Source organism: Hemitrygon akajei, chromosome 14, assembly GCF_048418815.1.
Source record: "Hemitrygon akajei chromosome 14, sHemAka1.3, whole genome shotgun sequence".
Taxonomy (NCBI): Eukaryota; Metazoa; Chordata; class Chondrichthyes; order Myliobatiformes; family Dasyatidae; genus Hemitrygon; species Hemitrygon akajei.
The window spans coordinates 38,261,591-38,277,049 of record NC_133137.1 but is presented as its reverse complement, the minus strand read 5'-3'; the positions used below and the strand labels follow the sequence as shown (position 1 = coordinate 38,277,049).

Genomic DNA, 15,459 nt, shown 5'->3' with positions numbered 1-15,459 from the left:
GTTCGTTTCCTAACTCCGGCAGAATATGAAATAATCTGTCCACGAATATATGCCTTAAAAGTGTCCCAGAGAGTTCCACTAGAGATGTCTGCTGTGGAATTTATTGAGAAAAACAAATCAATTTGCTGTTTAATAAAGTTAATAAAGTCAGAGTCCTGCAGTAAAACAGAATTAAACCTCCAACTTTTAGTACTAATATGTGAATCCGTCACCTTAATAGATAACTTCAAAGGTGCATGATCAGATATAACAATAGAGTCGTATTTGCAATCCATGACATCTGTAAGGAAGTGCTGATCAATGAAAAAGTAGTCAATCCTTGAGTAATTATGATGCACATGGGAAAAGTATGAGAACTCTTTATCATTAGGGTGTAGAAAACGCCAGATTTCACAGATAGCTGAATCAATCATAAAAGAATTAATAAGAGAAGCCGATTTGTTCGGAAAAGTTTGAATGGGTTTGGATCTATCCATCAAAGGGTTTAAACAACAATTGAAATCCCTGCCCATTATCAATCTGTATTGATTCAAATTAGGAAAGGATGTAAATAAACATTTAAAAAATTCAGGACAGTCAGTATTTGGAGCATAAACATTAACTAAAACAACTTTTTGATTAAAAAGCAACCCAGTAATAAGCAAAAATCTACCTTGCGGGTCTGAAATTGTTTCATAATGTATAAAAGCAGTTGATGAGTCTATAAAAATAGAAACACCTCTCACTTTGGCTTGCGAATTTGAGTGATACTGTTGGCCCTTCCAAAACCTAAACAACCTCTGACTATCCACCTTCCTAACATGAGTCTCTTGTACAAAAATAACATTCGCATTCATTCTATGGAATACTTTGAATACTTTTTTCCGTTTAATCGGATGATTTAAACCATTAGTATTCCAAGAAACAAAGTTAATAGTCTTATCCATATTGACAATATATATTACAGTTAACATATAGGTTTAAAAGAAAAGTGAACTCATGAACTCGGAAGGGGAAAGTAAGTTCAAAGGGAAGCCGGAAGTCACAGCACCGCAGCCATTTTAGTAGTTTCATATAAGCCCATGAAGTAAAACTAAGCAAAAAGCAAGCAGAAAAAAGAAAAAAAAGAAAAATCTCCCTCCCACCACCCTCAAAACCCCAGGAAAAAAGCCAAACAGAGGCAAGCGAGCGATCTAATACTAAAATTACCCCCTTGTCTCAAGACGGCAACTCAGACGTAACAAAGTTAAAAAAAAATACAAACAACCCACATTATAAAAAAAGGGTTGATATAGGAAAAATTAAAATATAAAATTAGTGTTATAAATGTATATTATCAAAAGGGTTAAAAAAAATTAAAACAATAAATGAAGATTTAACACTTTCGAACAGATCAAAACAGTTATGACGCTACAGACACTGGAGTCTGTCGGGAAGAAGAAACGCCATTTTATTCTTCCAAATCTTAATATTCAAATGCTAAAAATATAAAAAAAGAGCGTATATCGATTAAAAAAAAGAAAAAAAAATAACCCTAATAGGTCATCTTCAACATTAATCGGTTAGTAATATATAAAAATATGAAATCGGAATAAACCCGGTAGAAAAAAGAGAGCTTTAATCGTATATAAGAAATATATATGAACCGTATCAAAAAAGAACCCAAACGTCAATCTATACCAGATCCAAATCTATAGGCTAGATTACATTGATCAGCCCGATCAAATGTCATTGTTCCAGGAAACCTTGAGCATCCGCTGGCGATTTAAACAGCCGAAAAGATCCATCTTGAAGGGTGACTCTCAGGTGTGCTGGAAACAGCAACGCTTGCTTGTAGCCTTTCTGGTGAAAATTCGACATAACCGATCTGAAAGCCAGCCTAGCCCGTAGTACTTCAGGGCTATAGTCCTCCAGAATGCGAAAATTAAAATTTTGATAGGTTATCATACCTTTTTTACGAGCCGCACGAATCAGTCGTTCTTTGATGTGAGGATAATGGATCCTGAGAATTATGTGCCGTGGTTTCAGACTTGAATCTGCCCGATATCTAGAGACTCTGTGAGCCCGATCGATTAATGGGGGGTTATCCAGGACATCTTCGCCCAGGACATCCACTAGAAATTTGGAGAAGAAAACGGTCAGATCACCGCTTTCAAATTTTTCCGGGATTCCAATTAACCGAAGATTTTGTCTTCGAGAACGATTTTCCAAATCAGTAATTTTAGCTTTATAGCGATCCATCTGTTGGGTCGTCGAAGTTTGCTCTTCTTGCATTTTTTCGATTATACGATCCTTCTTACGAGCAGCTTCTTCAAGAGCCAAAATGCTTGCTTGTTGTTCATTTGATTCCCGTGAAAAGGTCAGGAACTTTTCTTCGAGTGATCTCAAACGATTGTCATACTGTGCAAATCTTCCAAGTAATTTTTTCTCCAATTCATCAAATCTAGCGTCTATAAACTTCACAACAACTTCTAAAGTTAACGGTTCTTTCGTCTGTTTCGGTTCTTTTGCTCTAGACATTTCAGCGGGTTGAGAGTAATTCAAATAGTTTTTAAGAAAATTCTATATGTTTAGACCCCTTTAAAATAAGTTTAAGGGGTGTTTGTAGGTTAAAAAAAAACGTAAAAGGTTTGGAGCAAAGCCTAGATGCGGTTTACTCCATGAGCGCCATCTTGAGACTCCAGAATCAGACTTTAATCGCCAAGTACCTATGCACATACAAGGAATTTACTTCTGGCAGATGTTGTCTCTCTGCTCATAACAATAATAATGATAAATATAAATGAAAATATAGATTATACATACAGGTAGTGCAATCCAAGTAATAGTTAGCCGACAGTTAACCAGCAGTTAACTGTTCAGCAAAGTGACCGCAGTAGGGAAAAAACTTCTCCAGTGCCTATTAGTCTTAGTCTGGAGGGATCTGAAGCGCCTACCAGACAGAAGCAGATCAAACAGTCCGTGCGCAGGATGGGAGGAGTCCTTTATGATGTTCCCCGCCCTCTTCTTCAACCTGGAAGAGTACAGGTCCACAATAGAGGGCAGGGAGGCTCCAATGATGCGCTCGGCAGTCCTCACTGTGCGCTGTAGTCTGGTTCTATCCTGCTTGGTGGCGGCTCCAAACCACACAATGATGGAGGTGCACAGGACAGACTCAATGACTGCAGTGTAGAACTGCAGCAGCAATTCCTGAGGCAGACCGTATTTCCTCAAGAGCCGCAGGAAATACATCCGCTGCTGGGCTTTCTTCAGGATGGAGCTGATGTTCTGCTCCCACTTCAGATCCTGAGAGATGGTGGTTCCCAGGAACCTGAAGTTCTCCACGGTGGACACAGGGCTGCTGAGGACTGTGAGGGGAGACATAGCGGGGGGATGTCTCCTGAAATCCACTATCATCTCCTTTGTCTTGAGCATGTTCAGCTCCAGATTGTTCCGACTGCACCAGAGCGCCAGTTGGTCCACCTGCTGTCGATATGCAGACTCATCACTATTCTGGATGAGTCCGATGATGGTAGTGTCGTCTGCAAACTTCAAAAGCTTCACATAGGGGTTGGAGGAGGTGCAGTCATTGGTGTAGAGGGAGAACAGCAATGGAGAGAGGACACACCCCTGGGGGGCGCCGGTGTTGGTGATTCGAATATCCGAGGTGACCTGTCCCATCCTTACCTGCTGACTTCTGTTGGTCAGGAAGCTGTAAATCCAATCTCAGAGGTCAGGTGGCACAGCAAGGTGAGACAATTTGGAGCAGAGGGTATGAGGGACGATGGTGTTAAACGCCGAACTGAAATCCACAAACAGCAACCGAGCATAGGTCCCAGGACGATCCAGATGTTGCAGGATATAGTGCAGTCCCAGGTTGACTGCATCGTCTACTGACCTATTTGCCCGGTAGGCAAACTGCAGGGGATCCAGCAGGCTGCTGGTGAGGGTCTTCAGGTGGTTCAACACCAAGCGTTCAAAGGATTTCATGACTACAGATGTCAGTGCGACAGGTCTGTAGTCGTTCAGTCCTGTGATGGTGGGTTTCTTGGGGACCGGGGATGATGGTAGAGTGCTTGAAGCAAGTTGGAACCTCACTCAGCTCCAGAGATCTGTTAAAGAGCTGAGTGAAGATGGGAGCCAGCTGATCAGCACAGGCTCGTAGACAGGAGGGGGAGACCCCATCTGGGCCTAGAGATTTTCGGGTCTTAAGTCGCTGGAACAGTCGACATACTTCTCCTTCGCTGATTCTAAGCTGTGATCCAGGGGGGCTGGGCAGAGATGGTAGGGAGGTGATTGAAGTGATTGGGGGATGAGTGCCAGTGAGTGATGGTCGAGGGAAGGCAGGAAGAGAGACCGAAGAGGGGGGAGGGACAGGTGTAAGATGGACCCTCTCAAATCTACAGTAAAAGGTATTAAGGTCGTCAGCCAAAGCTTTGTTAACCTCAGCAGGGGGGGCAGGGCGTCTCCTGTAGGCAGGAAGGAAATGTAACATTCTTTTCAGTAAAACATTCTTTACTGACTCAACAGTTGAAGAACAATTAGACATGGTGTTACTGCCAGTTTTCTTGTCATGTGAACAAATAAATATTATTTTATTTATTCATAATGTGGGTGTCCCTGGCAAGACCAACACATATTGCCCAATTTTCATTGTTAATGATGGTGGTAGGTGCCATGAAATGCTGCATCCCATATAGGAATGGTTCTTTGAGTAGTATCCTATGACTAAGTTTAGAACAATGAGGTTTTATTTTCAATTATGTCCTAGTGTAATGATGGGGTTTGTGTCAGCATTGTAGCACAAGGATAATGTGGGAGCCTGAAATTTTGCAAAATTCTAATGCTACAAGGGTATTCATCAATTAAACCAATATACACCTTCAGTCTAATGGTCAGAATCAGGTTTATGATTCATGTGATGTGAAATTTGTTAATTTAGCAGCAGCAGCTCAATGCAATACATAATCTAGCAGAGAGAGAAAAAAATAATAATAAATAAAATAAAACATAATTATAAATAAATAAGTAAATCAATTACCTATATTGAATAGATTATTCAAAAAATGTGCAAAAAACTGAAATACTGTATATTAAAAAAGGTGAGGTAGTGTCCAAAGCTTCAAAGTCCATTCAGGAATCGGATGGCAGAGGGGAAGAAGCTGTTCCTGAATCACTGAGTGTGTGCCTTCAGGCTTCTGTATCTCCTACCTGATGGTAACAGTGAGAAAAGGGCATGCCCTGGGTGCTGGAGGTCCTTAATAATGGATGCTGCTTTTCTGAGACACTGCTCCCTAAAGATGTCCTGGGTACTTTGTAGGCTAGTGCCCAAGATGGAACTGACTAGATTTACAACCTCTGCAGCTTCTTTCGGTCCTGTGCAGTAGCCCCTCCATACCAGACAGTGATGCAACCTGTCAGAATGCTCTCCACGGTACAACTATACAAGTTTTTGAGTGTATTTGTTGACATGCCAAATCGCTTCAAACTGCTAATAAAGTATAGCCACTGTGTTGCCTTCTTTAGAACTACATCAATGTGTTGGGAGCAGATTAGATCCTCAGAGATCTTGACACACAGGAACTTGAAGCTGCTCACTTCAAGTGATGCAGATTTCACTATTATCACCAGTTGCATTTTTACTTCCTTCAGCATTCATGTTCAAACTAAATTGCTGATGAAATGGATTTTATTTATGAGATTGTGTATCTTCAAAATTAGTGATTTCTTTGCCAAGTTGTAATGTCAAAATCATCCAACAATGCCTTTTCTTCATTCATCAATCTTCATAGGTGAGTACGCTCTGTGGGAATTATCACACCAATCCAAAAAGGTGCGTTTTAGTAAGAGTTGCTAGGTAGTGATCAAAAATTCCAGCAAATTTACCTTTTGTAATACAGAGTCAGTAGTGAACTGGTAGTCAGTCACACGTTGTCAGGTGAAATTGGTTGCTGGACACAAACTTGTGATCAAACTAGCTTATCCACTGAAACTATCTGCTGTTTAATTGACATTTAATTAAAAGTTTACCCCACAGATTCAATAAATGATCTCAGAATCCAAGTTATTAAATGTACTTTTTCATGATAGTACACTGCTTCCAATCTTAAGAATTTGTGTTTTTTTGTAATTTAGGAGGAGTGTTGAGATATCATGCAGGTAAAATTATCCCTTTATCCAGGTACCTTTTTTTATATTCATTATTAATAACTTTAAAAAATTGTTCTCAACAGAATGTAGTATTAATTTTAAGAACACTATTCTATTTTGAAAGTATACAACAATAAAAATAATGCATTTAATGTATCATTGACAACATTATTAAGTTAATATCTTGAATGATAATGAAGGGTTTATTTGGTAATTTAACTAATTCAGTAATGTATTGATTTACTTAAAATTATTGATTTTGTTTTCTGTTCTTAGCATGATTTAATTATATTTGATGTTCTAGTTCCATACTGTAACTCCAATAATATAATCCTCTTTATCCTGTATATTTTACATTCATTTTGTTTTGCTTAAAAATTGTAGCAGTTTGACAAGTGCTGTTGTTTCCTTTCTCTCTTCCTGGGCACCACAAGGAAGTTTAAGACAGTTGGATGTAGGCATGAAGTTGAAAGGGCATAATAATAAATAGATAACATTTTATTAATAAATGTATGTAAAAATAATAAGCATAATAATAAATAGACAAAAGAGCAGGCCACAATAGCCTATACATTATTCTGAAAGGTCTTAACTGATCCTGAGCCTCTACTCTAATAAGTTATCTCCACATCCCCATAAGTTTCTAAAAATGTACCATTGTTGACTTTTAATATCATCAGCTGAGAATCCACACTCCTCTGAGGTAGAGAGTTTCAAAGATTTACCCACCTGTTAAATAGTTTTCTCCTGGCCTCCATCCCAAATTGGTGACTTTTTATCTTGAATTTCCAGCCTCTACTTTAAGACTGAACGAAGTGAGCCTCTTGGCATTTTTTTTGCCAATACTGACTGATATGTACCCTTGTCCTGATATGAGAAAGGTTGCAGTCAACATCTACATCTTAAAGTTTGTTAAATGTTATGTACTTTATCCAGACACTGCGGGGATGGTGTAGAGAACTGAAATGAGTGGCCTTTTTTGTGTACATAACCACCGGAGATGCAATACTTTACCATTTTGCACAGGAACCACTGGAGATGCAAAACTTTGCTTTGCATCTTCCTTTCCCACTGTCCAGAGACCCAAGCAGTTCTTCCAGATGAAGTATATATAATTCACTTGCATTCTTACAATTTAGTATGTTTGGTGCCCATGACCTAGTCTCCTTTATACTGATTGGGTAACAGTTTTGCCGAGAATGTGTTTTAAGTACACAAAACTTCCACTAGAATTCTTCATTTCACTTACACACTGATCTGTCTGGCTCGCGGAACGGATCCATATCTTCTGGCTATCTATATTGCTGTGCTGTGGACTATATCTTCAATCCAAGAATTTCAGATAGCCAGCCAACTTGGTTAGTTCTGTCATAAGATCATTCATTCACCTGGACCACAGTGAGCCTGCTATGACTGCTTCCAGCATTCTCCTTAATTTCAGATTTTCAGCAGCTATATGGTCTGCATTTCATGATTAGAGTATTAAAGTAACAAAGTTACTTTGATATTGTACAAGCTTCATGAGATTTTTGTAGGAGTTCTGTGTGCAGTTTTGCAGTTGTATATTTGCCATGGATTCATTGTAGCATTGATTCAGTAGTTTAATTTATGCAATGTAGGCACTGTCCTTTAAAAAGAAAGCAAGTGAGATTGACCTGGACTCTCAAGAGTTTAGAAGAGATGTGAATTTATTGACACCCAAGACAACACTGACTTTTTTCTATAGATCCTGATGATTTGTTATATTTCTTATATTTTCTATTTCTATTTCTATTTCAGGCTTTCCAGCATTTTAACTTGTTTTTCAACTTTTTATTAAGTGTTGAGTGCTTTTTCTCTACAAGACTTCAGAATTTGAGGCTATTTCCAACCTGTGGTTCATATACCACTCAGTTAATTGTAGGGGTCCATGGCATAAAAAAAGTTGGGAACCCCCCCCCCCCCAAGTGCCCCAAATATTCTCCATTTAGGATGGAGATGAAGTCAATTTTTCTCAACCAGGTGGTTGTAAATCTTCATATTTTTTCCACAGAGTGCAGTGGATTCTCCATTTATGAGCACATTGGAGGTTAAGGTGGATAAATAATAGGATTGGAGTGTATAACAATTTGGTGTGAATGTGAACTAAGACATGGTTTCAATCACCATCTTTTTAAAAGGCTGGGATGGTTCACAAAGCCACAAGTTATAACCCTGCTTCTAACATTCAAAGATGTCAGGTCTGCAAATGGGACTTATATTATTGTACCTCAGAGGCAGCTGTGAGGAGGAGTTGAAAATAAAATGGTAAAATTCCTTTCAGATGTTTGCAGTGGTTCTTGTTATTTTTTTTGTTGTGATATTAAGGTTTGAACTGTCTTGCTTTCTTTCAGAGTCCCCACTCTACGGATACTGCTTACTAATACAAAGGTCTCAAGAAGCACTAAAGTATTAGTAACTGGAGTAAAGGACAAACTTAATAAGGTTTGTTATTTCTGTTTCTTTTAATGCCTCCTGACAGCAGAAACAAAGGTTTTGGATTTTGATCTGACAAACCTCTCTCCTTATCCTTTTGCTCTTCTATTTCCCTTTATAATCTACTATGTGGTGGTTGTTCTTTGTGTCCTGATGATGACAGGAAACCTGTGCTGTTGAGCTTTTAAAGTGAAAAGGCCATTGCACTGGGGCCATTCCACTTTCTTGATCTTGGAAGTCCCGTCCAGAGATACAACAAGTGTCACAACTATATCTTCTATTTAAATCATTGCGAATCAACACATTTTGTGATGGGTGAAGTGATTTTCTTCCTTCAGTTTCACATTAAGGACACGTAGTGCTGTCCCTAATGAAAACCTAGGTTTGGTATCACCTAAACATTGCCAGGACTGTAGAGATGGAGTTATAGAGAGAAGTTGGGCAAGCTAAGAGTCTATTCATTGGAGTAAAGGAGGCTGAGGGATGATGTATAAAATCATGATGGGTATTGATAGATTGGGTGAATGCACCCTGTATGTCTTTTTTCCCCTGGAATAGGAATGAAAATAAAACTAAGGGGCATGGATTTAAGGTGAGAGAAGAAAGATTTGAAAGGGATCTAAATGGTAACTTCACACAGAAAGTGGAACATGCTGCCAGAGGAAGTACGGTAGTTGAGGAAAGTACAGTAAAACACCTAGAAGTTACTTGGACAAATACACGTACAGGAATGGTTTAGAGCAGGGGGTCCCAAACTGGAGTTCACAGATCCCTTGCTTAATGGTATTGGTCCATGACATAAAAAAGGGTTGGGAATCCCTGGTTTAGAAGGATACAGGCCAAAAACAGGCAAGTGGAATTGGCTTAAATGGGCATCTTGATCAGCATGTATTTCAGCATGTATTGCTGTATTTCTTTACAGCTCTGATCTGCGTCCTTGTAACCACTGAATCAAAAAGGAGCAGATGCTGGAAATCCCAAAACAAAAGCAAAAAACATTGGAAGAATTCAATAAACCAGGCAGCATTTGTAGAGGAGAAATTGAATTAATATTTCAGGTCAATCTCCTTCCTTTGTAGCTGTAAAAGTGACAAAGCAAGTGTGTTTTTGTGTGGCAGGGAGAGAGAGCAGGGTGCAGACCAAAATTGTTGAGGTAACAATTATTTAACACTAAATTTCACCCCTGCCCCTACTACTAATGTCAGGCTAGCTGCTTTCCACTCAGTGGGTACTTTTGGAAGATGTTTGCCAGTGCATCCATATCTTTTTAGCTTCCTCCTCCTGAACCTTAGGATGCAGGATATCAAATCACAAGGATTGATCACCTTTCACTGCGATTATCTTCAACAGTATTGATATTTTACTAATGCTAATTTAACATATCTTGAGGAACACAAAGTACTTTGTGTTTACAAACACAATGATGTGTACAAGGATGCTGTCGGGTCTGGAGGACCTGATTTAGCAGGAAAGATTGAATAGTTTAGGATATTATTCCTTGGTAGGAAGCTGATTGAGGGGAGATTTGATAGAGGAGTGTAACATTATGAGAGGTGCAGACAGGGTAAGTGCAAGTGTGCTTTTTCCACTGAGGTTGGGTGGGACTACAACTAGAGGTCATGGGTTAAGAGTGAAAGGTAAAGAGTTTAAGGGGAACATAAGGGGAAACTTCTTCACTCAGAGGGGTTGAGACTAGAATGAGCTGCCAGCACAAGTGGTGCATGCAAGTTCGATTTCATCATTTAAGAGAAGTTTGGATAGGTACATGATTGGTAGAGATATGGAGTGCTATGGTCCTGGTGCAGGTCAATGGGACTTGGCAGTTTAAATGGTACGGCATAGACTAGATGGGTTGAAAGGCCTGTTTCTGTGCTATATTTTGTCTGTGACTCCGTGTTGAAGGAGAACTCCAGTGGAAAAAATCTGGAAAAATTATGGCTTGGCTGTCTTCTCTGTCACCCCTTGTCATAATTACATAAAGGACAATAGTGAATAAAGTTATTTTCTTGTCTTAGCTACCAAGCATAATAAAACCCGTGCTAGACTCAATAGATGCTATTTCCTGCGAGTGTGAACGTATTCTGGCTGCTATTGCATCTGGTGGTGATACAAATGAACACTACACAACCCTGGAGGTAAGCTTCCATTATAAATTAATCTATTAGTAAAAATCTGGGCACATTATAATGATGTAGTTGATGGCTGCTAGATTTTTGAGGAAGAAACCACAACTTCTGTGGGTTTTTTTTAGCTTGTACTTGTTCAGGTGGAAATAATTACTATTTCATGCTAGGGTGCCCAGATTTTCTAAATGAGTTTGATGACAGCACCTGTACATGCTAAGGATGATTGATTATCTCCAAACTAATTACTGTACACTCAGGCTTTGAGAGTGAGTTCTGAGAACATGGTCCTGTGATGAAAATAATAGCAATGTGAAGTTGTCTGTTGAATAAAAAATCCTGCTAATACCTTGGAACTCTGGTCACTGGAGACACAGTAGCACAACACTTTGCAGTACCAACAACCTGGGCTCAATTCCCACCACTGTCTGTAAGGTGTTTGTACATTCTACCTGTTCCACTGTGTGTGTTTCCACCAGGTGTTCCAGTTTCCTCCCACAATCCAAAGATGTACCAGTTGGTCAGTTAATTGGTCATTGTCACATAATTAAGCTAGGATTGCTAGGCAGTGTGTCTCAAAGGACCAGAAGGCCATATTCAGTGCTGTGTCTCAATAAATAAATTAAATAACTATCAAGATACTAATCAAATAATAAATATTTTATTTGTTGTACAGAGCTTAGATGTGCAGTTGATATAAAGTGAGAATAAAAGTAAGAAAATAGTGGCAAAGTGAGGAAATGCAGTGTATGTAGCAGGATTATGTCATACATTTTGAGAGATGCAATAAAGCACTCAAAATTTGTTTTAAGCAACACTGAGCGCATCGGTCATTGTAAATTGTCCTGTGATTGGGCTAAGCTTAAATAGGTGGTTGCTGGACAGTGCCATGGTCTGTTCCATGCTCTGTCTCTAAATATATAAATAATTATATAGTTGTTGGCAATATTAGTGGACTACAATCTTATACAAACTTAAGATTGCATGCAAGATGAGCAGAACAAACATCTCAAATTGTCAATTACAATTGTGATTGCTCCATGATTTCAGGAACTTATTGACATTAACCAGCATCACCTGAATGTCATTGGAGTGGGTCATTCCTCATTGGACAAGTTATGTCAGGCAACAGCAGCGTATGGTCTGCACAGCAAATTGACTGGAGCGGGAGGTGGCGGATGTGGCTTAACACTGCTTAGACCAGGTACAGTGACTATTTTGGTGTGTGATCTTTAGTGAGTGTACATTTTTCAAACCTAGTACAACATTTATTTGTTTTGTTCTTAACTATGTAAGCTTATTTATGATAATACAGAGGAGGCTGTTGGATTCATGCAGTGTTGATGGAGGCCTTTCCTCTTTATAGTGAATTCTATACTTTCTGAATCTGAAGGGTCTTATCCCAAAATGTCTCTATAGATGCTACCTGATTTGTTGAATTTCTCCAGCATTTTCTGTGTGTGACTTCTCTCTGTCCCTTTCTGTAATTACATCAAAACTCCACTAATCAGATTTTTATGAAATCCTGATGCTTTGGCATTTGGCTGTATAAACTCATCTACCACTGAGAACCAATAATGTATTGAATTATTTCAGATACTGATTTTTCTTCTCTAAAGTTATTTTTGAATTTGTATGTTTGGCTCATCTGTGCTCCTTGTTAAATAATTTGGGCCCCATTGTCCACATGCCCTCTATTTTCATTGGGGCACCAATTCTTGAGTTTCTTTCAAAATCTTTTGAGCCCCATTTTCCATGCTTTGTTTAAACTCATGATTAACTTAAAAATGTTATTACATTACTGTGTAACATCTTTAAAAAAACTGTTACAAGAGTATTGGTGTTCTAATGGGAATAATATCAAATTGTCTGGAAAGGCTGCCAGTCCAGCACCACCAGAGTCCTGATGCGGTTGGATTGTCTGGCATTTTTCTCTAATTACCTTTGCTGTATTGTACCTTGGGTAGCTGGCTAGGTGATTAGTGGAGGAGAGGATGGGGTGATGCCAGACGATCTCTGAAGAGTATTGACAATGCCTGGGGTCAGACATCTTGTAAAGACACAGTCCAAGAGAAAGCAGTGGCAAACCACTTCTGTAGAAAACTTTACTGAGAGCAATCATGGTCATGGAAAGACCATGATTGCCTGCATCATGTGACACGGCACATAATGAACAAGTGAACTTGCAGACTTAGTTGGCTTTTTCAGCACCACGTTATCTCACCACCTATTTGGTATATGGAAATACTTGTATTTTATTAGCCCACTCAACCCCAGCTTATACTTGCATATTTGTTTGGTATATCCTGATTATAAAAAGGTACTTGAAAATTTCCCTTGCAAAAATCCTGTCATGAGAAAAAGTACTTTAGATTCTACTGTGGTTCAACTCTAAATGTGTTCTGTTAAATATGTCTTTCAGATACAAGTCCTTCTGTGGTAGAAGCTTCTAAACGGGCTTTAAAAGACTTTGGGTTTGATTGCTGGGAGACAAATATTGGTGGATTCGGTGTGTCTTTGCAGTTGCCATCCTCCCTGCGGAAGGACGTATTTCAGATTTTATGTGACATGAAGAGTTACCAATAAGGAACTTTGGAAGCATATTGTAATTATGCTGATCATTTGCACATACCATGTTTGTTTAACAGATTCTGTCTGTGTACATTGGACTTGATCACCTCATTTTCAATCATCTCATTTTTAATTTAATTTCTGTTCTTTTCTTTCTCTCTATACCCCCCTCCTCTTCTCCCACAAAGCAGGGATTCCCAACCTTTTCTTATGCCATGGACCCCTACCGTTAACCAATGGGTCCATAGACCTAAGGTTAAGAACACCTGCATTAAAGGAACATTCTGCTCATTTAAAAAAAACTTATTTGGTTTTTCATTTTCACCTTTTAAATGAGATCATCCGAAAGTATTTTCATTGGAAAGTGCTGCTTATTTTCAGTTTGGTTCCTAATTGAAGATTAGTTCTTGTATAAATAAATGCTTGAAAAGTGAAGGCATTCATCATCCAGGAAGGAGAAACTATTCTTGTAGAGTATAGCTGGAAGAAGGTTCACCAGTCACGTTTTGAAATGGCAACCTTTTAATTCAAGCAAATTACTGGTTATTGGTGGTTATGTCTTCTGTTATAAACAATACACTGAATATAAATTTTCTGAAGGAGCATAATGAGAATTTAGTGGAAAAAAAACACTACAGGAAATTCATTAATATGTTACCTGGATTGATGAATTTTAGTTATGGAGAGAAATTGGAGAGGCTGTATTTATTTTCCTTTGGAGCATAGGAGACTGAAGGGGACCTGACACAGGTACCATATATAAAAGGTGTAGATGTCAGAATCCTTTCCCATGGTAGGGGTATCAAAACAAAAAGGTATAGGTTTAAGGTGAGAGAAAGGAGATTTAAAAGATATTTGAGGGGATTCTTATTCATCTCTGTAGTGAATGGTTAATATCTTGAACTCACTATCTAAATGTCTCTTTAAATGCATAGTGATTGTACCTGACTCCACCTCATCCTCAGGCAAAGATAGAAACAAGAGTTGGAAGGATTTAGACCGTGTATATACAAATAAGTTCTAGATGGGCAGGGAGGTTTGCATGAATGTGATGGGCTGAAGGGCCTTATTCTGTGTTGTACAAATGTATGACTCTCTGATCTCTTAGGATAGTTTTCATGTACTTTTCTCTCAAAACCAAAGAAAAGACATTAATCAGGATATTAGAGTAGCCGGCATCCATGAAATGAAGACTTATTGAAATCTAATTCTGTCTGTATGTGGTCTTGTATGCCTCACAGGGACAAGAAATGTGCAGTGTGTGGTTTTGTTTGTGGTGTATCACCGTTGAATCACCACTCAGCTTTATTCCTCTTCTCTGAAAGATGCTGCCTCACACCGTTCACATTAATTGTTAACATTATCAGTTAGGGTTGGTATGGGCTGACGTTGTTGGAAGAGGAGCTCGGATAATTGTAAACAGGTTTCAGAATTTGAAATCTGGTTTCTGTCTATGCCAATACATTTTTCCAGTTAGAATCCTGAACAGTATTTATAATTGAAAATTTCTATTTTTTGTTTACTTTCATGTTGCTATGATGTTATAGGACTGCTGTCCAAAGTGTATCAGCATTAACACAAGATTTCAAGAATGTTTGTTCAAATGCAGGTAACTAGCTCTGTGCAAATCACAAATTAAAATTAAAAGCAGAGTTACATGATGGATGTGTAATGTGTATTTACTAAAAGATACACTCTTCATTTTAACCCTGATACTTGTGATGTGAAAATATAAACTTTAATGGACTAACTAAACAGCAGCTGTGATCTTGTAGAACATTGCCTCATTGAGCATTTGAAAATATTTTACAGACAAAAATGGATAAAAGAGGGCTTTTTTGGTTTTCTGTTTTCAAAATAACATGGAATTCAGCTATATGGACAAAAGTTTTATTTAAGATTGCTTTAGAGTAATAAATATGCAGATCTAGCACATATTTCAGGTTCAGGTTTATTGTTTATTTAACGGTATACATGTATACCACCAAGCGAAACAATGTTCCTCCATGCTAAATTACACAACACTGTACATATAACTCACACAGTACGCAGAGTAATATTACCACAAATAATAAGTTGCATTTATGACACCAGTCCAAAAGTAAACAGTAATATGCGACTGGCACTTCACATTTGATGAGACCCGGGAGCTGGCAAAGAGTTCAGTAGCCCTACAGAATGGGGGAAAAAGTGTTTCCCAACA

At 38.5% G+C, this 15,459-nt stretch overlaps 1 protein-coding gene across 4 annotated transcripts in view; it reads left to right on the top strand.

The window, feature by feature from the left end:
* mvk (mevalonate kinase) overlaps positions 1-14,917 on the top strand; it is a 31,906-nt gene extending 16,989 nt beyond the window's left edge. For all 4 annotated transcript variants that reach the window (XM_073065872.1, XM_073065868.1, XM_073065869.1 and 1 more), the window contains 5 exons: positions 6,094-6,139; positions 8,481-8,571; positions 10,578-10,697; positions 11,736-11,889; positions 13,108-14,917. In XM_073065872.1, the coding sequence (XP_072921973.1) occupies positions 6,094-6,139; positions 8,481-8,571; positions 10,578-10,697; positions 11,736-11,889; positions 13,108-13,271 (575 nt within the window). In that variant the 3' untranslated portion in view covers positions 13,272-14,917. The remainder of the gene's footprint in view (positions 1-6,093; positions 6,140-8,480; positions 8,572-10,577; positions 10,698-11,735; positions 11,890-13,107) is intronic.
* Positions 14,918-15,459: the final 542 nt, after the last annotated feature.